The sequence below is a fragment of the Equus quagga genome, chromosome 8 (genome assembly GCF_021613505.1).
Source record: "Equus quagga isolate Etosha38 chromosome 8, UCLA_HA_Equagga_1.0, whole genome shotgun sequence".
NCBI lineage: Eukaryota > Metazoa > Chordata > Mammalia > Perissodactyla > Equidae > Equus > Equus quagga.
In genome coordinates, this window is record NC_060274.1 from 119,074,651 (window position 1) to 119,099,774 (window position 25,124).

The 25,124-nt window shown below is 37.8% G+C and overlaps 1 protein-coding gene across 1 annotated transcript; it reads right to left on the minus strand.

Moving 5' to 3' along the window:
* Positions 1 to 356: 356 nt before the first annotated feature.
* PRSS37 (serine protease 37) lies at positions 357 to 5,253 on the minus strand. The gene is made up of 5 exons (XM_046670525.1): positions 5,220 to 5,253; positions 3,420 to 3,561; positions 1,878 to 2,131; positions 1,136 to 1,272; positions 357 to 497 (listed from the first exon to the last, which is right to left on the minus strand). Exons 1-5 carry the CDS (start codon positions 5,251 to 5,253, stop codon positions 357 to 359), a joined length of 708 nt encoding a protein of 235 aa, XP_046526481.1.
* Between the last annotated feature and the right edge of the window lie 19,871 nt (positions 5,254 to 25,124).

A 25,124-nucleotide genomic window follows, 5' to 3' on the forward strand; every position in this document is an offset into this window, starting at 1 on the left:
TTCCATTCCAGGCTCTGATATCTATCAGTCACAGATAATGTTAAATAACATCTTTTAGTCTCACTTTTCTCATTTACAAAAGTGGAGATAAAAGATAACCTCAAAGGTTTGTTATGAGCATTAACTGAGACAATAGATATAAGCCAGTACAGTTTAGTAAGTGCTCATTTCATGTATTGTTCTTGGTTCTTCTCATCACTATGATCCGTGGGCAAAGGCACAAACAGGAAAACAGAGGCCATTGGTGTGAAGCACCCAAATATTTCTATTTGGACATTTTATTTTGAGTTCGGGGAAAGTAATGGCCTGTAGAGTTGATGGTGGAGCCAGTGGGACTCAGAGGGAGTAGTGGGGTCTCATTTGTCTTTAGTGACGCTTTCAATCCAGTGTATGTATTTGTGAACATTCGTGTAGATGCCGACATCGCCTCCCATGAAATGTCCGACCTCAATCCCCTGGAGCTTGTTTTTGCAGATGACAGTAGCGACAGCTACCTCCTACCAGAGATTGTGCAGAAAGAAGGAGAGAGAAAGAGATATGATTAGATCTTCTCACAGGAGCCCTCTAGTCCCTAACTTGAATGAGCCCTGCCTAGAGGTAGCCTGCTGGGTCACGAAAAGAGCACTGGATCATGAGACAGGAAGCTTGAGTCACTGATTTAGGTTTCCTGTGACTAGCCTTGTGTGATTTTGAGAAAGTCAGAGAAAACTTCTATAGAACTCACATGTAAAATGAGTCAAACCTCCTTTATTTGAGCTAGTGAAGCCAGTTTCAATTTGTGAAATATTTGAATTATTTTTTTAAAGCAATGCCCATTTTCACTTGCAGCTATGAGAATAACAACCTAGAAAAGTGTTGTTAACTACAGGTACTGCATGATACCCTTTAACGAATAAAGACATCCAAGGAGAGCCCATTACTGAAGAAACAATGGGGCCTTTGCTGCAGCCTTAACAAATTCTCAAAAAATTATGAGGGGATAAGGGATTTCAAATTTTTTAAAATATGATTAAATATAGATTATATATAGATTATATATATTTATTATATATTATTATAGATTAAATATAGATTATAATATAAATTAACTAGACACATACAAGTAAATGAAAGCTGAATATAGAGAAAAGATTACCCCAAAAATTCGGCTGAACACTTTCGCAAATTTAACACATAAGGAGTTTCTGTGGCTTTTTCCTTGTTCGGTTTTCTGGCACTCTTTATCAGACATCACAGGGGCCTCCAGGTTCTGCCTTAAATCAGGGTGTCGGCCTGAGAGAAGACAGGGATAAAAGAAACCTTCCTGTTCACCATTGTTATTCAGCCCTTCCAATTACCACCCTCTATTTCAACTGGTGTTTTGTGTGTGTGTCTGAAGAAAATAAGGAATGCGAAAAAGGAAAGAATGATCTTGTGCACAGTTATGAGAGTTAATCCCAAGGATTTTGAAATAGGCTTTATGTCTCTTTAAAAAGCAGAGTTTTCTTTCTACTCTGTGTCCAGTCTTGGAGGAATAAGAGCTGACCTGACTCAAGCTCTCAGTGGTGTCCTCTACAAGTAAAATGAGCCTGTATGGGAGGGAGGAACATAGCCTCTTTAATGGGAATTGTGCCTCTGACAATCAGGAACAGTGTGGCCTCTGTACAGGGTCAGATGGCCTGGTGGCTCCAGCTGCTGAAGCCCTGAAGAGGCTGTGGGGCATTAGATGCTCTGGGAAAGGAGGGGCTTTGGACTTCTGGGAGGGTCTCTTTTTGCTAGACCAGTCGTGTAGTGTCTCCCTTTGGTCTCCACCTATTCTCCTCTCCTCTCTTCTCAGTTATGCAGACCTGTGTGATCCTTTTCAGGGGTTACTGATTTGCTGTGGGAGGTGTACTCACCACTGTTGTCATGGCTCCAGTCCAAACCTGAAAGCAGACAGACAGTGCCTGGCCAGACGTTGCTGGTGGCGAGGGGAAGGGGCTGGACTTTGGTGTTGAGGACAGCAGGCTTAGCAAGCTTGATGAGCATGAGGTCATCCTGGGGGGAGCTATGGCTGTAGTTCCAATAACGGATAATCTGGACAGGGTTAATTGCCTGCTCTGTCCCATCTCTGATTCTGATCTTGAAATTTCCCAGCATCACTTTCAGATTTCTGGAGAGAGAGGGGGTTAGAAGTAATCACTGTCATCCTCCTCCTCCTCCTCATCATCATTATCATCATCAAAGCTGATATTGAATGTTACAGTGTGCCAGGTACTATGTCAAATGCTTTATCTGGATTCTAGATGACCTCATTTACAGCTCACAACATATCTTTGAGGTGGGTTCTATTTTTAATCTCCATTTTACAGATGAAATAATGGAAGCACATAAGAGTAATTTGCCCTTGGTCACACAGTGAGTGGTGGAGCCTTTAGCCACGTGTTTTCATGTTGTGTCCTTAATGTAGTGGAGAGGAAAATTATGCATGGTATAGAAATATTATTTTCCATCCTCTCCAGCTCCAACCTATCTAATTGGACATTTTTATTCTGGTAGAAGTAAGAGAAAGGGATGAGCTGAGTATTGGATATCTCCTGTTTGCTTCATTAGATCCACTGACAATCCTGCTTCATCCTGCTCTGCACCTTTGTGAGGTGATGTATGTGGATTAAATCAATAGGCTCTCTTGTCCTCTGGCTTCTGATTGGGTTTTGGCCAATAGGAAGCACAAGAAAGTAATTGGAGGGAGAGGAGTGAGGTTGGGCATTTATCCTCCCAGCTCCTTTCCTGCAGGGTTGCCACAGATTGACTGTTGGCTGTGTCTCCTGAGCAAAAGTTACAACTCTTATCAGGCAGTCTCTCCATACAGTGCTTTTTCTCTCTCTGTCTCCTCCCTGCCCTCCACCCCCACCTTGTTACCCTTTTCTCCACTTGCTCCTTTAGATCCAGGGGTAGTAACTGCACCTCTCTAGAACTAACCCTGGGGGTACTGAACTATTCTTTGTGCTTTCTCTATAACTTATCCATACCTTTGTCATTAGTTCTTTTTAAAAATTCTCAATTTTTCCAATTTGAGTCCACCATCAGTTACCTGCTGTTCTCTTATCTGATAAAATGTATTCATATTGCCAGTAAAAAACTTGGAAAAACTGATGGGAGACTGAAGAGGCGTAGTATATAGAGCAGGGCTCCTCAAAAGTGGACTATTGACATTTTGGGTTGCATAATGCTTTGTTGTGGGAACTGTCCTGTGTATGGTAGGATGTTTAGCAGCATCCTTGCCCTGACCTCTACCCACTAGATAGATGTTAATAGCACAGCCTCCTCCCCACCCCCCATTATGACAACCAAAAATATCTTCAGATGTTGCCTGGAAGGCAAATGTTTCCTCTGTTTGAAGACTACTGATGTAGAGTGATTAGGAGGTCTTTTGGAGGGTGGGAATGCTCAATACTCACGGTAAGTAGCAGTGAGCTGGGGCCAACACCCAGTTGTTTTTGATAAGGACACCTACACAGGGGTTGAAGTGAGACTTGAGGTATACCAAATAGGGAGCATGGTCTTCTTTCTGCGCAGATGACTGAGCAGAGAAAAATATCCCTGAGAAAATAATTAATATACTTAATATATAAGACATTCTTAGAACAGATAAGACAATCAACAATTTCCTAGTTGAAAAGGAATATGGATAATTTTAAAGAAATAATCTATTGGCCAGAAAATTTGAAAATGTTTGACATTTTTTTCAAATAAAAATGTAAATTAAAATGACATATCATTTTATCTATTTATAATAATTTTTTGTTTAATGTTGATAATCAATTTAAGAAAGTACCATGAGAGAGACTCTCATTCACTGCTTGTAGGAATGTGAATTGATTCTGTCTTCTTTAAAAGCAGTTTAGAAATAAGTGTAAAGAATTGTAAATGATTCGTCACCTGTGACCTAGCAATTCTAACTCCAAGAATTCATTCTAAATAAATAACCAGATCTGGATAAAGATTATAAGTAAGTGTGATCATTTTAGCATTATTTATAAGAGCTAAACATTGGAAACATAAATGGCCAATACAATAATGTTGGACTTTGAAATAAAATAGTACATGAACAAATGGAACATTATACATATTAAAATTGTATTATAAAGAATATTAAACAGCAATAGAAATACTGATAACCTTTCTTTAAGTTAAAAATAATAGTAAAAATGTACGTTTAATCTAGTAATCCAATTATCTAAAAACAAGTAAACAAACAAAAAATAAACCACTTAAATGCAAAAAAATAAATAAATCCTGTGAGTAAATTCAACAAAGTGTTAGCTGAAAGGTGGGATTATGCATGGTGTTTATTTTTTTCTACTTTTTAATATTTCCAAATTTTCTAATATGAACATGCAATGTTTTTCATAAATGAATTACTGAAAAAAACTAGAGGAGAAAGGGGAGGAAGGCTGTTTCTAGTATCAGAAATAAAGTACTGTTCTTGTTTTGGCTGTCCTCAGTACTTCTCTTGATCCTCCCCAAGCCTAGGCCTGTACCTCACCACACCCTTCTCTGTGTGATCACACAGTTAGAAATCCCAAGGGAAAAAGGATGGAGTATTAATAAGAGACACTGAGCTCTTGTTCTAAGTGCTTTACTTGGATTTATTTAATCTTTACAATGACTCAATATTGCAGATAGTAATATCCCCATTTTGACTGTAGAAACTGAAGCACAGATTAACTTGTACAAGCTCATATGGCTAATTTATGATGCAACCTAGGCAGTCAGGGAGTAGGGGGATATGCCTCACCGGCAAATTCGGCCGTCAGAAGAACTTCACGGAAGTCAGGGAGTGCAGGAGATAGGGCCCTTGCATTTGATCTTTTGTTCATACCTTCTCCATTCCCTACCTTCTGAGTTTCTAAGCTTTTGAAAATGGGGGCATGTCAGACATCAGAATGAGCTCTCTATCTTTGTGACTATGGGGACTTGCCCAGTGGGTGATGAGGCCCCATTTTGGAATAACTCACTGTTGAGCATTCTCCAAGGCAGGTTCATGCCATAACACACCCATAGCTTAGCACTGAAAGGGGGGGGCTCAGCCTCTCCTGAGGGCCTTTGAATGGAGTCTAAGAGGAAAGACCCCTAGTTGTCATTGTAACTGTTTTTCTTGACTCTTCTTTTGCACTCTCTGCACATCCCATGTCTATCTTACACCATCCTACATTAACCCATGCCTTATAGGACAGTAGGTGGTCATGGATACATACCAACAATGACACTTAAATAGATGATAAATTTCATAGCAGTCCAGATCTTTCCCTGTGAGATGTAGAAGATCAGCAGAGAGTAGAACTTGAAGCCCAGTCTTCTCCTCAGGAACACCTGGTAGAATCAGTGGATATGGTTAGGTATGGGGGCACACAATGGGATTGGACAGCAGCTCTGGGCATAAATGGGGGGAGAAAGTGGGCTCCGGATAGACGGATGGAGGCTCTTCTACTACAGGGAAGGTGGGGGATTCTGCCTCTATTAGGATCTTTCAGGGAAAGAAGAAGAAGCCCAGTTCCTTAGACTTCTGGATCCAGGCCCCTCTATCTGCTGTCTCTAAAAGCCCATCTCCCTAAAAGTGGTTCAGCTGTTTGTGGAAAATGGAGCTCTAGGCTCAGAACTTATCTTCCCCATGGAGTTTCTGAGGCCAGGGCTGTGGGGGACAGGATTCACTACCTTAGCTCAAGAAGACAGTGTCCCCATGTTTGCTCTGAGCCCCCTACTATATGCTTTCCCTCAGCCCCTCCCATCTTTGTTACACCAGCTTCATCTTTCCCTTTAATCACTATTTCATCACTCAGTCATCATCACCAAGTTGGTCTGGTTGTCCTGATCACCATCTTTGAGCTAAGGAAACGTGGAGATGAAAAGCATTCAGAGAACAGTTATTTTGACAGTTGGGGAATGGTTTACACTCTAGATTACATTAGATCTAGGATCTACTGTATGCTGGTGACAATTCAGAAGGCAAGACCTTTAAGTGCTTTTTACCTGATGAAAAGATTTCTCAGCCAACAATAAACTGCTATGGTTGGTCATTCTTGGATAATTGTAGAAAAAGAGCAGTTAACTCTGTAGGGGAGGAAGAAATATTCCTCTACCCTCCAGGGTCTTCTGACTGGTCTAAGAATTAAATTGACATGAGACAGAATAACAGGAGAAAATCAAACAAATTTAATAACACGTATACATGGGAGAAACCCAGGAAAACTGAGTAACTCACCAAAATGGCTGATGCCACCACCTTAAATATCATCTTCAGCTAAAGACAAAGGAAGGTATTGGGGGTAGTGCTTTGGGATTTCAAAGGGGATGAAGGCAATTCACATGGAGATGGAAAAGCAAGTGTTTGGTAAACAAATCTTTGCCGTGTCTTGCAAAGATAATGAGAGCTAGAGAGGACTTTGATCCAAGAGGCCTTGCTAGGTTCCTCCCTGTCTACCGAACCTAGTTCATATTATACTATAGATGTCTTATGGTATTAGCTCCTTCCTGAAACAGGCCTTCTATCTTAAATTCTTTTAGGCAGTTAGGGGGAAGGTCAAAGTTTCTTCCTGAGTCTTTTGTTCTTAAAAATAATCAAGCCAAAGAGAAACATTTTGGGATAGCAAATTCTGTTCCCCCACAACTCTAAAAGCTAACATCGGAGGTGGGCTCCATGGCCGAGTGGTTAAGTTCGCGTGCTCCGCTGTGGTGGCCCAGGGTTTGGATCCTGGGCATGGACATGGCACCGCTAGTCAGGATACATTGAGGCGGCGTCCCGCATCCCACAACTGGAAGGACCCGCAACTAACTACAACTGTGTACGGGGGGGTTTGGGGAGATAAAGCAGAAAAAAAAATAAAAGCTAACATTCGTTGGGCATTTACTGAATCCCAGGCACTGAATTAAATTCCTTACAGACCTTGTTAGAGGTAACGTTATATCAGGTTAGTTTGAGGTGTAAAATTAATTACACTTTGTATCACTCTAACCTTTTAAATTTTCTTAGGCCCATAATCTCATTCCAATCTAACAACCCTCAAAAGAGGAAACAGGCTAGTATAATTTTTTCTTTTTTCTGATCTGTAGGTGGCAGAATTGAAACAGAGATAATTTAAGTGATTTTCTCAAAATTGCACATGATTGCAATCTAGGTCTTATTGTGGATACGCATACCTTTTAAACCACGTCCTGCAGGCTTCAGCTAATCAACCAGCACTCATGGATCTTGGGAAACTATGCATTCTCACACACAAATTTCCTCAAGTATGAAGTGAAAAACAGATATGGCACATACTTTCCAAAGCCTCACAATGAACACAGGTACACTGGGGAGTAGGGCTGGTATATGAAATATGCTTGAGGTTTGAAGACAGGATGGAGTTGTGGGAAATTTTCTATGGTGGGAGTAGGATTAGCTAAAACAGGTGAAAATTTGAGAAAGAGGTACACTTTACTCTGAAGTTGTTTTTCCTAAATCTTTTGGAAAGATTTCGGGCCAGGAAGGGAGTTTGAGGACTGGTTTGACAGTGTGAGGGCTAAGACCAGAAAAGCAAGGTTGCTATCTAGGAAAAGGTCTCTAACGCAACAAATTTTCTGGAGGAGGTTGGCACTGGGCACTATTACCTGTCTATGAGTTTCAAATTGGTATCTCTTGCCCAGATCTCCTGTCCCCCATATACGACTGCCTCTTAGAAACCATTGTTTGTATCACCTATAGACCTCTGAAACTTCTCATGTCAAAATTAAACTCCTCTGGCCTTTCAAATTCATTCTTCTGCCTGTTTTCCTTATCTTAGGAGATAATTCTACCTTCCACTTGTTTGATCTCTCTCTTTTTCTCACCACTCAATCCCAAAGTTCATCCTAATTCTAGAAATCTCTAAAATCCATCCATGTCTTTCCATTCTTAACTGCTGTCAACCTTATCCAGGCCATAATCTTGTCTTGCTGGAACTAATGTATTTGCCCATCTACTGTTGCTCCACTTGACATTCTGTCTTATACTCAGAACTGTTTTTTTTCCTGAGATACAGATAAGATCATATTAGTCTCCCTCATAAAACTCTTCAGCAGTTCCCTACTGTCTATAGGGTAAACTCCTAGCATGATTTAGGGACCTCCCTTGATCCTTATCTCATCTTGTCTTTGTCACCCTCTCTTCTCATCCCCTGTTTGCCTGCCTACCCACCCCACACACTTTTTCCCAAGCTTATCAAACTATTTTCAAGTGTGGGCTTTCTTGTTTCAATACTAACTTTTTATATTACTTTAGCCTTTGAATGCTTCCTTTACTTTGCAAATTCCATTTGTTTTTTATCTATTTGTTTTAGGATACTGATATCTGATATGGACATTGTTCTTAAAACTTCTCTTTGAAAAAATAACTTTAGAATCCTATGGATGGATGGGGGTGTGTGTGTGTATCATATTCAACATTTCCTCATCATTAAGTTTCTTTATCTATTAGTGTTATTATAGATTCTGTGTACATACAGAGACATCTGTCCCCAGCCTCATTCCACAGAATATCTCAGGTCTATAGGGACTCTAAATCTATTATCATCTCATTCTGCCGTCTGATTTTCTATTTAAGTAATATTCTTGTTATATTTTGCCACCAAAAATCAATTTGAAAAAGGCAGCTTCAGAGAAGGAAAGAGAGAGAGAGAGAACCGTGTCTGAGACGGCAGTGTAGTAACAACAAATTTAGAGATCTGACAAGATTCACTGGTATTGGTATTGGTTGGGAACTTTTTTTCAAATGGTGTCTGTGGTTGTGAGATGTGACCTGTACAAGTGAAGCGGTTCTGAGGAGGAGTGGGCTGGTGTGACACGCATAAAGGGGAAGGGAGTCAATGTCACACAGAGGGGTGGAGACAGCGCTCTGCTTCATCAGAGTAGTTCAGAAAGGAGAGGGGTCAGTGGGACATTTAGGGGGAGGGATGCTAGTCACACATTGTGGGGAAGGAACTGGTGAAAAGAACTGAGAGGCTAAGGAAGTAACTTGAGATGAATTTTAACTCCATGGAAGGTTCACATGACTCCTACATTGGAATTCTGTTCCCTAGATGAGGTGGATAAAGCTCAGATCCCTGGAGCTCATCTTCCCTTAGGCCAGGTTTCAGTTAGACTGAGAAGATTTCTATGCCTACTGACAAGAGAGAGTGGGCAAGTGTGACTGATGAATTGTTTTTTACACTGAAGATCAAGACTTGAAGGAGAGACCTCCAGAAGACAGAATTTTGTAGAATCCTCATCCCCAGTTCTCCCACCTGCATCTTCTCCTGCTGTTCAGAATCCTCAAGTAGGGTATAAGTTCTATCCCTGCTTTGTGCCTGTTAGTTTCCACTACATCTTTATTCCTCAGGACAAGATTCAGGCATCAACATGAAGTATATCCTTTTGACCTTGCTGATGGTGACTGGTGAGTGACTGAAGGTATCTCTTTGTCAAATAGGTTAGGACTGTTTTGGGAGTGAGGCTGTGAAGCTATGTGTCAATGAAAATAATCCATAACCAATCTATAAACGAAAATTTGGGAGAGTTTATTCTGAGCTAAAATCTGACAACCATGACCCGGGGCCTTTTTTCGCCCCCTCCCCCCCCCCCCCAAGGAAAGAAAGACCACCAAAGAAATGAGGTATACAGAGTGATACAATACCCCCAAACAGGATGTTTCACATGTGATTGAAATGTCCCTCCCACAATAGTCACAAGATTGCCCTGTCGGCACAGCACTTGATGGACACAGCAGGTAGAGAGGGTCTGCTGTCTCAGCAGGCGTAGCAGGAGGCAAGTCTATTGTCTCGAGCTGGGTGGTCACAGATGAGCGCAGCAATCAGTTCCTAGCCTAAGGAAAGATGCTTAATCCTTAAGGAAATGCCAATGTTGGGAGGGGGAGGGAAGTGGCACCTTTATCTCAAGGGCCTTTGTTCTTGCCATAGGGAGTGTCTAAAGCAGATATACAATGCATGCTCAACGGCCACGTCAGGACCTTTTGGAAAGACAAGGTCAGGCTGAATTAGGTTTACACCAAATGGCTTCCTCATATACTTCAATATATCCTATTGCTTGCCATTTTTATTTGTCATACGTTAGAGAGAGAGAGCTGGTGGATTAGGAGCACGAAAGTTTGGGAAATAGGTGATATGCTAGTCATTTTCCATACATGCTCAGTCATTGTAGGCCTAACTAAAACTTTAATGGGCTTAAAACCTCCTCTGGATGTCTGATAAAGTTCTTGCACCGAAACATTGAGACATGCCAGAAGGGAGGATGGAGATAGGAGCCTGGAAGGGGGCATATGAATTCATAAAAGACATAAAAAGCAAGAACAGCAGGTGTTCTGCTATAAGGTTCTGTCGACATAAATAATTCACCACCAACCTGGGTTGAGTTTATTATGAGCCAGAGTGAGGATTATCACCCAGGAAGGCCTTAGAAGGCAATCTGGAGAAGCGTAGGTTTCAGTACAGTCTTAGATCTTTTTAGAACACGGAACATACATTAAACACACACAGGATACATTTCCATCAAAATTTCAAAGAGGTATTCATTTGCAAATTCGTAGGTCGCCATGACCCTGATGTCAGGAAAGGGATTAATCTGGGTGTTACCAATAGAGCATAGGAGGGGAAGTACACATTCTTATCCTAAGAGAGTGCATTCTTTACTTTAATGGATAAGCAGATGTACAATATATGTTTGATAGGCCATAAGTCAGGCTTTTTAGTTCAAGCCAAATCACTTTTAAACTAGAATAGTTACCCCATATATATCAATATGTGAAAATCTCTTGGCAGTTCAGAAGGAAAAGGTAGATTTTGCTCTTTGGGCTTTAAAACATAATGTGTAATAATAAGAGTAATCCACCACTGTAAGAGTATATACTTATATAACAGATACTGCTCTGTTTTCTACATATTATCTCATTTAATTCTTATGACAACTTTGTGAGATAAGTGTTATTATTTTTCTCATTTTATTGATAAGGAAACTGAGGCACAGAGTAATTAAGTAACTTGCCCATAATGAAATTAGTATGGCTCTGTAACTAGGCAATTATGCTCTCCTACTTAATAGTTATGTGGCCTAGGACAAATACCCAAACATCTCTGAACCTCAGTTTCCTTATATACCACAGGGGAAAAATAACATCTTACCTTTTAAGGACAGGCAATGCTTTCTAAAGCTGTATTAGACTGAGTGGAGTTAACCAAGTTAAGTGAGGTAGGGGGTGGTTAGGTTGTGTCAGAAAGAGGAACCAGCAAGTGTGAAGGTCATGAGGTGTGACTTCTTTAACTAAAAGACCACTTGTGTGGCTGGAGTGCAGAGGAAGGATGTGGATTAAGAGTCATACAGTAGAGGATTTTAGCCTTGATTTTAGAAATGACCCTGGATGTAATAAAAAGCCTTTAAAGAGTTTTAAATATGGGAATTATATGACCATATTAATGATTTAAAAATATTCATGTGACTTCAGTATTGAGAATGGATTTGAGTAGAGATATGGGTTGGGGGTGGGAAAGATCTGAAAGAGAAATTTAAGAGACTGTTGGAGCTTTCCAGACAGCCTAATGGACTAGGGTGGTGGCAGAGAGTATGAAATAAAGTAAAGGGATTCCAGAGAGAACAATGAGGTAGAAGTGATGATCAATTGAATGTGAGGAATGAAGGGTAGGGAAAAGTAAAGGATGTCATCCAGATTTCTGGTTGGATGAATGGTGGTACAATTTACTGAAATAGGTAACACTGGGAAAGAAAGAGGTATTTGGGGAAGAAGACAAGTTACATTTTTGACTTACTGAGTTTGAGGTTCCTTTGAGACATCAAATGGGAATGTCCACTTAAATATAAGGGTCTGGAACTCAAGACAGCAGTCTGAGTTGGATACAGATTTTGGAATTTGGGGAATGTTGACAGAATTTGAATTCATAGGAATGAGTGGAAAAGATTCTTGGGAAGAGTTTATGGAAAGAAAATGTGTAAAAGACATAGCTATTGATGAGGATTTTAGGCTGGTTAATTTTAAAAAAACTGCAGATGAGAAGCAGGCTCCGAGGACTGGAATTTGCTTGGTCTTTGAGAGATATTTGCATTTGTGAAGGAAGGGGGGATGACCTTATAGGGACCTGAAATTGGCCACCCCAGGATATGTCTCTTTGGCACCGGGATTGTTTGGGGCTGATTGCTTTCGATAAACTGGGACAGGGAAGGAGGCTCTGAGGAATGGAACTTGCCCTTGTTGGGACACATTTACATTTGTAAGGTAAATCTCTATCTGTAAAAGGTGCCTCCCTCTCTGTACCAGGAAGAAGAAGAGAGATGACCTTGTCCCTAGAAACTCTTAATGGGGAAGGCAAGAACTTAAGTTGGTTGCTGTCTGGCAATCTCATGTAAATGATTTAGAGTGGTGGCTTCTGACCTTTACTTAATCCAATTTGATTCTTGTCCAAAAGTCATGGGATCACCCAATGACCAGACCCCACCTGCACTGATACCATTTTAACTTTTTTTCATGTTCTTTTCTTTGTCTTGTAAAGAGATGACTCACATACCCATGCCTTATAAAATTAGCCCTAGCCCTCAACTCGGGGCAGCAGCAGCAGCAGCTCTGACTGCCCGTGGGTCCTGTCCCCATGCCTGTAGCAGTTCTGACTGCCCATGGGTCCTGTCCCCGTGCTATTCTATTCTCTAAATAAAAGAGCACTACTGCCAGATCTTAAGAGTCTAAGAAATCTTTTGACTACTCGGCTCACCGACCCCACATCAGCTATGAAGAGTTCTAACTGCCTTTCTTGGTTTAAATACTTATTTTGAAAAATAATTGTATATTTACAGGAAGTTCTAAAAAATGTACAGAGGAGTTCCATGTACCTTCATCCAGTTTCCACCATGATAACATCTTGTATGACTATAGTACAGTATCAGACCATGAAATTGACATTGGTGTAATCTACAGAGCTTATTCAGCTTTCCCCAGTTGTACTTGTATTTGTGTGTGTGTATGTATTTAATTCTATACCATTTTATCACATGTGTAGGTTTATGCATCCACCGACACTTTCAAGACACAGAACAGTTCCATCACCACATTATCCTTCATATTGCCCTTTTCAGATGCACCATTTCATTCTTCCTCCTCCACACTCCCCTTCCTTAACCCATGGCAATTACTAATCTGTTCTCCATTTCAATAATTTTGTTGTTTCACTAAAGTTGTACAAATGGAATCATACAGTATGTTGTATTTTAGGACTGGCTTTTCTCTCTCAGCATAATTCCCTTGAGATTCATCCAAATTGTGTACATATAGTTTGTTCCTTTTTATTACTGAGTATTATTCCATGGTATGGATGTACCACAGTTTTGTTTAATCCTTCACTCACTGAAGGACATGTAGGCTGTTTCCAGTTTTTGGCTTTTACGAATAAAGCTGCTACATTTTTGTGTGATAATAAATTTTTATTTGCCTTGGATACGTGTCTGAGAATGCAATTTCTGACCATGTGGTAATGGTATGTTTTGTTTCATTCCAATCTGCCAAATTGTTTTCCAGACTGGTTGCACCATTTTACATTCCTACCAGCAATGTATGCATGAGCTGTTTTCTTCATATCCTTGTCAGCATTTGGTGTTGTCACTATTTTTCCTTTTAGCCATTCTGTTAGATATATAGTAATATCTCATTGTAGTTTTAATGTTCATTTCCCCAATGACTAATGATGTTGAATATCTTTTCATATGCCTATTTACCATGTATATATTCTCTTCAGTGCAGTGTGTGTTCTTGTCTTTTGCCCATTTTCTAATTAGGTTGTTTATCTTTTGACTGTTGAGTTTTGAGAGTGGTTTAGATACAAGTCCTTTGTCAGATATGAGGTTTGAACACGTATTTTCTAATCTGTAACTTGTCTTTAAACCCTCTTCAGAGGGCCTTTTATATGGCAGACACTTTTAATTTTGATGAGATTAAATTTTTTCTTTTATGGATTTTGGTTTTGGTGTCAAGTGTAAGAACTCTTTGTGTAGCCCCAGATACTGAAAATGTTCTTTTTTTCACTTCTAAGTTTTATATTTTATATTTAAGGCTGTAATCCATTTTAAGTTAAATTTTGTTTGGGTGTGAGGTTTACATGAAGGTTCTTTTTTTTCGTCTATGGATGTCCAATTGCTCTAGTGCCATTTGTTGAAAAGGCTGTACTTCTTCCATTGAATTACTGTTGCACCTTTGTCAAAAATATGTTGCGCATACTTATGTGTGTCTGTTTCTGGATTTTCTATTATGTTCCATCGATCTGTGTGTTTGTTCCTCTGCCAATACCACATCGTCTTGATGCCGTAACTATATAAGTAAGTCTTAATAACGGGTAGAGTGATCTCTTTCACTTTATTATTCTTTTTAAAGATTGTGTTAGCTGTTCTAGGGCCTATGGTTTTCCTATAAAATTTTCAATAAACTTCTTTCTGTATGTAACAAACCTTGCTGGAATTTGGATAAGAATTTCATTAAACCTATAGAACAGTCTGGGGAGAATTGGCATCTTTACTTTGCTGAGTTTTCCAGTCTATGAACACAGCATGTCATTCCTTTTATTTAGTTCTCCTTTAATTTCTTTCGTCAGCATTTTGTAATTTTCAGCATAAAGATTCAGTACATATTTTGTTAACTATATGCCTAATTATTTACTTTTCTTTGGGTTGATTGTATATGGTATTGCATTTTTAATTTTGGGTTCCATATATTCATTGTTAGTATATAGAAATGTGATTGATTTTTGTGTCTTGATCTTGTATCCTGTGACTTTGCTGAACTCACATATTCTAGGAGTTTTTTGTAGATTCCTTGGAATTTTCTATGTAGACAATCATGTCACCTACAAATAGGGACAGTTATATTTCTTCCTTTCCAATTGATTTGTCTTTTATTTCTTCTCTTTGCCTTGTTGCAGTGGCAAGAATGTACAATCTATTTTGAGTAAGAGTGATGAAAGTGAACAAGATTGTCTTGTTTCAGGTCTTAGGGGGAAAGCATTCAGTTTTTCACCATTGAGTATGATATTAGTTGTAGGTTTTTGTAGATGCTTTTTATAAAATTGAGATAACTATTTTTTCTAACTTACTGAGAGTTTTTATTAGGAGTGGATGTTGGATTTGTCAACCTCTTCCCACTCCCTTGCATTAATTGACATAATAAATTTTCCTTTTTAGCCTGTTGATATTGTGGATTACATTGATTGATTTCCAAATATGGAACCAGACTTGTATGCCTGGAATAAGCCCCACTTGGTAGTGGTGTATAATTCTTTTTACACATTACTGGATTTGATTTCCTAATATTGGTTGAGGATTTTTGTGTTTAAGTTCATTAAAGATATTGGTCTGTTTTCTTTTTTATACTCTCTTTGTATGGTTTTGTTATCATGGTAATACTGGCATCATTAAAGTAGTTTTGAAGTATCCTCTCTTATTTTTTTGAAGATGTGTAAAATTGATGTCAATTTTTCTGAAAAAGATTTAATTTTTTTAGAGACATTTTAGGTTCACAGAAAAATTGAGGGGAAGGTGCAGAGATTGCCCATATCCTCCTCCATGTATATGCATTGCCTCCTCCATTATGAAAATTGCTCACCAGAATGGTACCTTTGTTACAACTGGTGAACCTACATTGACACATCATAATCACCCGAAGTCCATAGTTTACCTTAAGATTCACTATTGGTTTTGTACATTCTGTAGGCTTGGACGAATGTATAATGACATATTTCCACATTATAATATCATACAGAGTAATTTGTCCTAAAAATCCTCTGTGCTCCACTTATTCATCCACCTTCCCATGCTTCTGCCCCTCCCCACCAACCCCTGGCATATACTGATCTTTTTACTGTCTCCGTAGTTTGCCTTTTCCAAAATGTCATATAGTTGGAATCATACAGTACGTAGACTTTTCAGATTGCTTCTCTTTCACTTAGTAATATGTATTTAAGATTTCTCCATATCTTTTCATGGCTTGATAGCTCATTTTTTCAGTGTTAAATAATATTCCATTGTCTGTATGTACCACAGTTTATCCATTCACCTACTCAAGACATCTTGGTTGCTTCCAAGTTCTGGCAATTATGAATAAAGCTGCTATAAACATCCACTTGCAGGCTTTGTGGACATATGTTTTCAGTTCCTTTGAGTAAATACCAAGTAACATTATTACAGGATTGTATGATAAGAGCACGTTTCGTTTTGTGGTTTTAGATCAAACTGTCTTCCAAATGGCTTTACCATTTTTTATTCCCATCAGCAATGAATGAGAGTTACTGTTGCTCCACATCCTCACTAGCATTTGGTGTTGTCAGTGTTCTGGATTTTGGCCATTCTAATAGATGTGTAGTGGTATCTCGTTATTTTAATTTGCATTTCCCTGATAACATATGATATGGAGCAACTTTTCATATGCTTATTTGCAATCAGGATATCTTTTTTTGTTAGTGTCTGTTAAGGTCTTTGGCCCATTTTTTAATCAGGTTATTTGATTTCTTATTTTTGAATTTTAAGAATTATTTGTATATTTTAGATAACAGTCCTTTGTCCAGTGTGTCTTTTGCAAATATTTTCTCCCAGTCTGTGGCTTGTCTTCTCATTCACTTGACACTGTCTTTTGCTGAACACAACTTTTTGATTTCAGTGAAGCCCAGCTTATCCATTATTTCTTTCATGGATCATGCCTTTGGTGTTTTATCTAAAAGTCATTGCCATACCCAAGGTCATCTAGATTTTCTTCTATGATATATTCTAGGAGTTTTATAGTATTGTGTTTAAAATTCAAATATATGATCTATTTTGAATTAACCTTTATGAAAGGTGTAAGGTCTACGTCTACATTCATTTTTTTGCAGGTTGATGTCCAGTTGTCCCAGCAGCATTTGTTGAAAAGACTATCTTTGCTCCATTGTCTTGCCTTTGCTCCTTTGTCAAAATTCGGTTGACTATATTTATGTAGGTCTATTTCTGGGTTCTCTATTCTGTTCTATTAATCTATTTGTTTAATCTTTCACCAATACCGCACTGTCTTGATTACTGTAACTTTATAGTATGTCTTGAAGTTAGGTACTGTCACTCCTCCAAGTTTGTTCTTTTACTTCAATATTGTGTTGGCTATTCTGAGTCTTTTGCCTCTCCATTTAAACTTTAGAATCAGTTTGTCTATATGCACAAAATAACTTGATGAGATTTTGTTTGGGATTGAATAGAATTTATGGATCAAGTTGAGAAGAACTGATACCTTGACAATATTGAGTCGTCCTATCCAGGAACAAGGGATATCCTTTCATTTATATAGTTCTTTGATTTTGTCCATCACACTTTTGTAGTTTTCCTCATACAGATCTTGTATACATTTTGCTAGATTTATACCTAACTATTTCATTTTTTGGGGGTGCTAATGTAAAAGGAACATGCATACCTTGGAGATGTTGTGGGCTTGGTTCCAGACCACCACAATAAAGTGAATATCGCAATAAAGTGAGTCACACCAATTTTTTGGTTTCTCAATGCATGTAAAAGTTATGTTTACACGATACCGTAATCTAAGTGTGCAGTAGCATTATGTATAAAATATCAGTGTACACACCTTAGTTAAAAATACTTTATTGCTAAAAAATTCTAACCGTCATCTGAGCCTTCAGCAAGTTGTAATATTTTTGCTGGTGGAAGGTCTTGCATTTATGTTGATGGCTGCTGACTGATCAGGGTGGTTGCTGAAGGCTGGCATGGCTGTGGAAATTTTTCAAAATTAGACAACAATGAAGTTTGCTGGATTGTGTGACTCTTCCTTTCATGAACAATTTCTCTATAGCATGCGATGCTGTTTGATAGCATTTTACCCACAGTAGAACTTTGAAAATTGGAGTCAATCCTCTCAAACTCTGCCACTGCTTTATCAGATAAGTTTATGTGATATTCTAAATCCCTTGTTGTCATTTCAGATCTTCACCAGGAATAGATTTCATCTCAAGAAACCACTTTCTTTGCTCATGCGTAAGAAGCAACTCCTCAGCCCTTATAGTTTTATCAGGAGATTGCAGCAATTCAGTCACATCTTCAGGCTCCACTTCTAATTCTAATTCTCTTGTTATTTCTACCACATCTGCAGTGACTTCTGCCATTGAAGTCTTGAATCCCTCAATGTCACCCATGAGGGTTGGAATAAATTTCTTCTAAACTCCTGTTAATGTTGATATTTTGACCTCTTCTCATGAATCATGATTGTTCTTAATGGCATCTAGAATGGTGAATCCTTTCCAGAAGGTTTTCAATTGACTTTGTTCAGATCCATTGGAGGAATCACTATTTATGGCAGCAATAGCCTTATAAAATGTATTTCTTAAATAATAAGGCTTGAAAGTTGAAATTACTCCTTGACACACGTGCTGCAGAACGGATGTAGTGTTAGCAGGCATGAAAACAACATTAACTTTGTTGTACATCTCCATCAGTGCTCTTGAGTGACCAGGTACATTGTCAATGAGCAGAAATATTTTGAAAGGAATCTTTTTTCCTGAGCAATAGGTCTCAACAGAGGGCTTAAAATATTCAGTAAACCATGTTGTAAACAAATGTGCTGTCATCTTGGCTTTGTTGTTTCATTTATAGAGTACAAGCAGAGTAGATTCAGCACAATCCTTAAGGGCCCTAGGATTATTGGAATGGTCAATGAGCATTACCTTTGACTTAAAGTCACCAGCTGCATTAGCCCCTAACAAGAGAGTCAGCCCATCCTTTGAAGCTTTGAAGCTAGGCATTGACTTCTTCCTTCTAGATATCAAAGTCCTACATGGCATCTTCTTCAAATATAAGGCTGTTTAATCTACATTAAAAATCTGTTGTTTAGTGTAGCCACCTTCATTAATTATCTTAGGTAGATCTTCTGGATAACTTGGTGCAATTCTACATCAGCACTTATTGCTTCACCTTGAACTTTTATGTTATGGAGACGGCTTCTTTCCTTAAACCTCATGAACCAAACTCTGCTAGCTTCAGACTTTTCTTCCGTGCCTTCCTCACCTCTCTCAGCCTTCGTAGAGAGCTCTGGATTAGGCTTTGGTTTAAAGAAATGTTATGGCTGGTTTGATCTTCTACTCAGACCACTAAAACATTCTTCATATCAGCAATAAGGCTGTTTTGCCTTCTTATCATTCATGTGTTCACTGGAGTGGCACTTCTAATTCCTTTCAAAAACTTTTCCTTTGCAGTCACAACTTGGCTAGCTGTTTGGCACAAGAGACCTAAATTCAGCCTATCTCATATTTTGACATGCCTCCCTCACTAAGCTTAATCATTTCTGGCTTTTGATTTAAAGTGAGAGACATGCGACTCTTCTTTTCACTTGAACACTTAAACACGATTGTAGGGTTATTAATTGGCCTAATTTCAACATTGTGTCTCAGGGAATAGGGAAGCCTAAGGAGAGGGAGAGAGACGGGGGAACAGCTGATCAGTGGGGCAGTAGTAGATAACACACATTTATTGATTATTTGCTGTCTTATATAGCCACGGTTCATGGCAGTCCAAAACAATTACAGGAGTAACATCAAAGATCACTGATCACACATCACCAGAACCAATATAATAATGATGAAAAAGTTTGAAATATTGTGAGAATTACCAAAATGTGACACAGAGACTTGAAGTGAGCAAATGCTATTGGAAAAATGACGCTGATAGACTTGCTTGATGCAGGGTTGCCACAAACCTGGTATTTGTAAAAAAAAAAAATGCAGTATCTGTGAAGCACAGTAAAGTGAAACACAATAAAAGAAGGTATGCTTGTATTGTTTTTAATTTCAAATTCCACTTGTTCATTGCTGGCATATAGGAAAGCAACTGACATTTGGAATTAACCTTATATTCTGCCACTTTGCTATAATCACTTAGTTCTGGGTGTTTTTCTTCTCTTTCTTTTGGGTCAGTTCTTTCAGATTTTCTACATAGATGATCATGTCATCGGCAAATAAGGAAAGTTTTACTTCTGTCCCTGTCTGTATACATTTTACTTCTGTTTCTTGTCGTACTGTATTAGGTAGGACTTCCAGTATGATATTGATAAGGAGTGATGAGAAGGAATATCCTTGCCTTGAACCTGATCTTAGTGGGAAAACTTCCAGTTTCTTGCCACTAAGTATCGTGTTAGCTGTAGGGTTTTTGTTTATCAAGTTGAGGGAGTTCTTTTGTATTCCTAGTTTACTGAGAGTTTTTTTTTTTTAAATCATGAGTGGCTATTGGATTCTGTCAAATGCTTTTTCTGCATCTACGTGATTTTTCTTTCTTAGCCTGTTTTTATGATGGATTACATTAAGTGACATCCTTTTTAAATTGAGATTTAATTGACATGTAACATTGTGTAAGTGTGAAGTATGCAATGTGTTGGTTTGATACATTTATATATTACAATATGATTACTATCATAGCATTAGCTAACACCTCTATCACATCACATAATCATCATTTCCTTTTTGTGGTTAGAACAATTTACATCCAGTCTCTTAGCAACTTTGAAGTTTATAATACAGTATTGTTGACTATAATCGCTATGCTTTGCATTACACCTCTGGACTTACTTATCTACTAGTTGCAAGTTTGTGCCCTTAAACAACATCTCTCCAATTTCCCCACCTCCTAGCCCCTGGTAACCACCATTCTACTCTCTGTTTTTATGAGTTCGGCTTTTTTAGATTTGATGTGTAAGTGGTATCATACAGTATTTGTCTTTCTCTGTCTGTCTTGTTTCACTTAGAATAATGCCCTTGAGTTTCATCCATGTTATTGCAAATGTCAGGATTTCCTTCTTTCTTATGGCTGAATAATATTCCATTGTAGATGGATGTACCACATCTTCTTTGTTCATTCATCCATTGATGGCCACTTAGGTTGTTTCCATGTCTTGGCTATTGTGAATAATGCTGCAATAAACGTGGGAGTGCAGATATCTTTTTGGTATTCTGTTTTTATTTCCTTTGGATATGTATTGAGAAGTGAGACTGCTGGATTATATGGTGCTTCTAGTTTTAATTTTTTGAGGAACCTCCGTACTGTTTTCCATAGTGGCTGCACCAATTTATGTTCCCACCAGCAGTGCATAAGGGTTCCCTTTTCTGCACTTTCAACGTTTGTTCTCTCTTGTCTTCTTGATGATAGCCATTCTAAACAGGTGTGAGATGATATCTGATTATGGTTTTGATTTGCATTTCCTTGATCATTAGAGATGTTGACCATCTTTCCATCTGCCTGTTGGCCATTTGTATGTCTTCTTTGGAAAAATGTCTATTTAGTTCCTCTGCCCATTCTTAATTGTTTTTTTGTTATTTATATGAATTCTTTATATATTTTGGATATTAACCTCTTATCCAATGTATGATCTGTAAATATTTTCTCTCATTCTGTTGGTTGCTTTTCCATTTTGTTAGTTGTTTCTTTTGCTTTTCAGAAGCTTTTTAGTTTAATGTAGCCCCACTTCTTGATTTTTGCTTTTGTTTCTTGTGATTTTGGTGCCATATCCAAAAAATCATTGCCAAGACACATGTCAAGGAGCTTCTTCCATATGTTTTCTTCTAGGAGTTTTACAGTATCTCATTCACAATAGCATCAAAAACAGTAAAATACTTAGGAATAAATTTAACCAAGGAAGTGAAAGATCTATACAATGAAAACTACATGACTTTGATGAAAGAAATTGAAGAAGAAACAAACAAATTGAAAGATATTCTGTGTTCATGGATTGGAAGAATTAATATTGTTAAAATGTCCATGCTACCCAATACCATCTAGAGATTCAATGCAATTCCTATCAAAATTCCAATGGTATTTTTCACAGTAGCAGAAAAAACAATCCTAAAATTTGTGTGGAACCACAAAAGACTCTGAATAGCCAAAGCAGTTCTGAGAAAGAACAAAGCTGGAAACATCACACTTCCTGATTTCAAACTATGCTGCAAAGCTATAGTAATTAAAATAGTATGGTATTGGCATAAAAATAGATACATAAACCAATTGAACAGAATAGAGAGCCTGGAAATAAACCCCAACATATACTGTCAACTAATACTTGACAAAGGAGCCAAGAACACTCAACAGGGAGAGAATAGTCTCTTCAACAAATGGTATTGGGAAAACTGGATAGCCACATGCAGAAAAATGAAATTGAAGTCCTATCTTACACCGCTCACAAAAGTTAACTCAAAATCAATTAAAGACTTACACATAAGACCTGAAACCATAAAATTCCTAGAAGAAAACATAGGGAGGAAGATCCTAATTGAAATTCAAGTGTTGAACTAATCTTGCATACCTGGGATAACTCCCACTTGGTCTTGGTGTATAATTCTTTTTATACATTGTTGGATTTGATTTGGTAATATTTTATTGAGGGTTTTTGCATCCAGTTCATGAGGGATATTGGTTTGTAGTTTTTTTTTCTTGTAACATCTTTGTCTGTTTTTGATATTAGGGTAATGCTGGTCTCACAGAATGAGTTAGGGAGGATTCTCTCTGCTTCTATCTTATGAAAATGACTGTAGAGAATTGGTATAATTTCTTCCTTAAATGTTTCATAGAATTCACCAATGTAGCTTCTGGGTCCAGTGCTTTCTGTTTTGGAGTGTTATTATTGATTCAATGTCTTTAATAGATATAGATATATTCAGATTGTCTATATTTTCTTGTTTGAGTTTTGGTGGATTGTGTCTTTCAAGGAATTGGTCCATTTCATCTTCGCATAAAGCTTTAATAGTATTTCATTACTATCCTTTCAATGTCCATGAGATCTGTAGTGATGTCTCTTCTTTCATTTTTTTTTTTTAAGATTGGCACCTGAGCTAACATCTGTTGCCAATCTTTTTGTTTTTTAATTCTTCTCCCCAAAGACCCCCAATACGTAGTCATACATTCTAGTTTTAGCTCCTTGTGGCTGTTCTATGTGGGACACTGCCTCAGCATGGTTTGATGAGTGGTGCCATGTCTGTGCCCAGGATTTGAACTGGCAAAACCCCGGGCCGCTGAAGTAGAGTGTGCATACTTAACCACTTGGCCACAGGGCGGGCCTCTCTTCTTTCGTTTTTGATGTTAGTGATTTGTGTCATCTCTCTTTCTTTCGTGGTTATCCTGGCTATAGACTTATTGATTTTACTGATCTTCTCAAAGATCCAGCTTTTAGTTTCATTGATTTTCTCTATTAATTTCCTATTTTCAATTTATTTCCTGCTCTAATTGTTATATCTTTTCTTCTGCTTACTTTGAATTCAATTTGCTTCTTTTTCTAGTTGCCTGAAGTGGAAATTGAGATGACTGATTTTAGATCTTTTTCTTTTTCTAATATATATATATCTAATGCTAAAAATTTCTCTCTAAGCACTGTTTTCACTGCATCCACAAATTTTGATAAATTGTGTTTTTATTTTCATTTAGTTCAAAATATTTTAAAATTTCTTTTGAGATTTCTTCTTTGACCCATGTGTTATTTGGAAGTGTCTTGTTTAATCTCCATGTATTTTGGGATTTTCCAGATATCTTTTTGTTATTGATTTCTAGTTTAATTCCATTGTCACCTGAGAGCAGGCATTATATGATTCTTATTCTTTTAAATTTGTTAAGGTGTATTGTATGGCCCAAAACATGGTCTATCTTGGTGATTGTTTCATAAGAGCTTGAGAAAAATGTATATTCTGCTGTTTTTGCATAAAGTAGTCTGTAATTGTCAATTATATCCAATCGATTGAAGGTGCTGTTGAGTTAAACTGTCTTAACTGATTTTCAGCCTGCTGGAACTGTCCATTTCTAACAGAGGGATGTTGAAGTTTCCAACTATGATAGTGGATTCATCTATTTTTCCTTGCAGTTCTATCAGTTTTTACCTCCCATAGTTTGATGCTCTGTCACTAGGCACATGCACATTAAGGATTGTTATTTCTCCTTGGATAATTGATCTCTCTATTGTAATGTAATGCCCCTCTTTATCTCTGATAACCCTGCTGTCTTTGAAGTCTGCTCTGTCTGAAATTAATATAACTAGTCCTGCTTTCTTTTTGATTAGTATGGTTATCTTTCTCCATCCATTTACTTTTAATCTATATGTGTCTTTACACTTAAAGTGGGTTTCTTGTAGACAACGTATAGTTGAGCCTTATACTTCAATCTACTCTGACAATCTTTGTCTTTTAATTGATGCACTTAGACCATTGTCATTCAAAGTGATTATTGATATAGTTGGATTAATGTATACCATATTTGTTACTGTTTTCTATTTGTTGCCCTAGTTCTTTTTTTTCTGCTTTTTCTCCCCAAATCCCCCCAGTACATAGTTATGTATTTTTGTTGCCAGTCCTTCTAGTTGTGGCATGGGTGATGCTGCCTCAGCATGGCTTGATGAGCAGTGCCATGTCCATGCCCAGGATCCAAACCAGTGAAACCCTGGGCCACTGAAGCAGAGCATGAGAATTTAACCATTTTCCCACAAGGCCAGCCTCTGCCCTAGTTCTTTAATCCTACTTTTGTCTTCCACTTTTTTCCTGCCTTTTGTGGTTTTGATTGAGCATTTTATGATTCCATTTTCTCTCCTTTCTTAGCATATCAGTTATACTTCTTTTTTTTACTTTTTTATATGGTTGCCTTAGAGTTTGCAACATATATTTACAACTAATATAGCCCACTCTCAGATAACACTATACCAGTTCACAGGTAGTGTAAGTAATTTATAATAACAAAATAATCCTAATTCCTCCTTTCTGTCCCTTGTATCATTGCTGTCATTCATTTCACTAATACATAAGCATATACACATATATATAAATAAGGATACATAATCAAATACATTGTTGCTATTATTATTTTAGAAAACTGTTATCTATTATATAAATTAAGAATAGCAAAAATAAAGGTTTTTTTTGCCCTCACTTATTCTTTCTTTTATGCTCTTCTTTATATAGATCCAAGTTTGTGACCTATATATTTTTTTCCTTCTCTTAAAGATCTTATTTTAACATTTCTTGCAAGATAGGTCTACTGGCAACAAATTCCCTCAATTTGTGTTCATCTGGGAAGGTCTTTATGTTTCCTTCATTTTTGAAGGATAATTTCACAGAGTACAGAAGTCT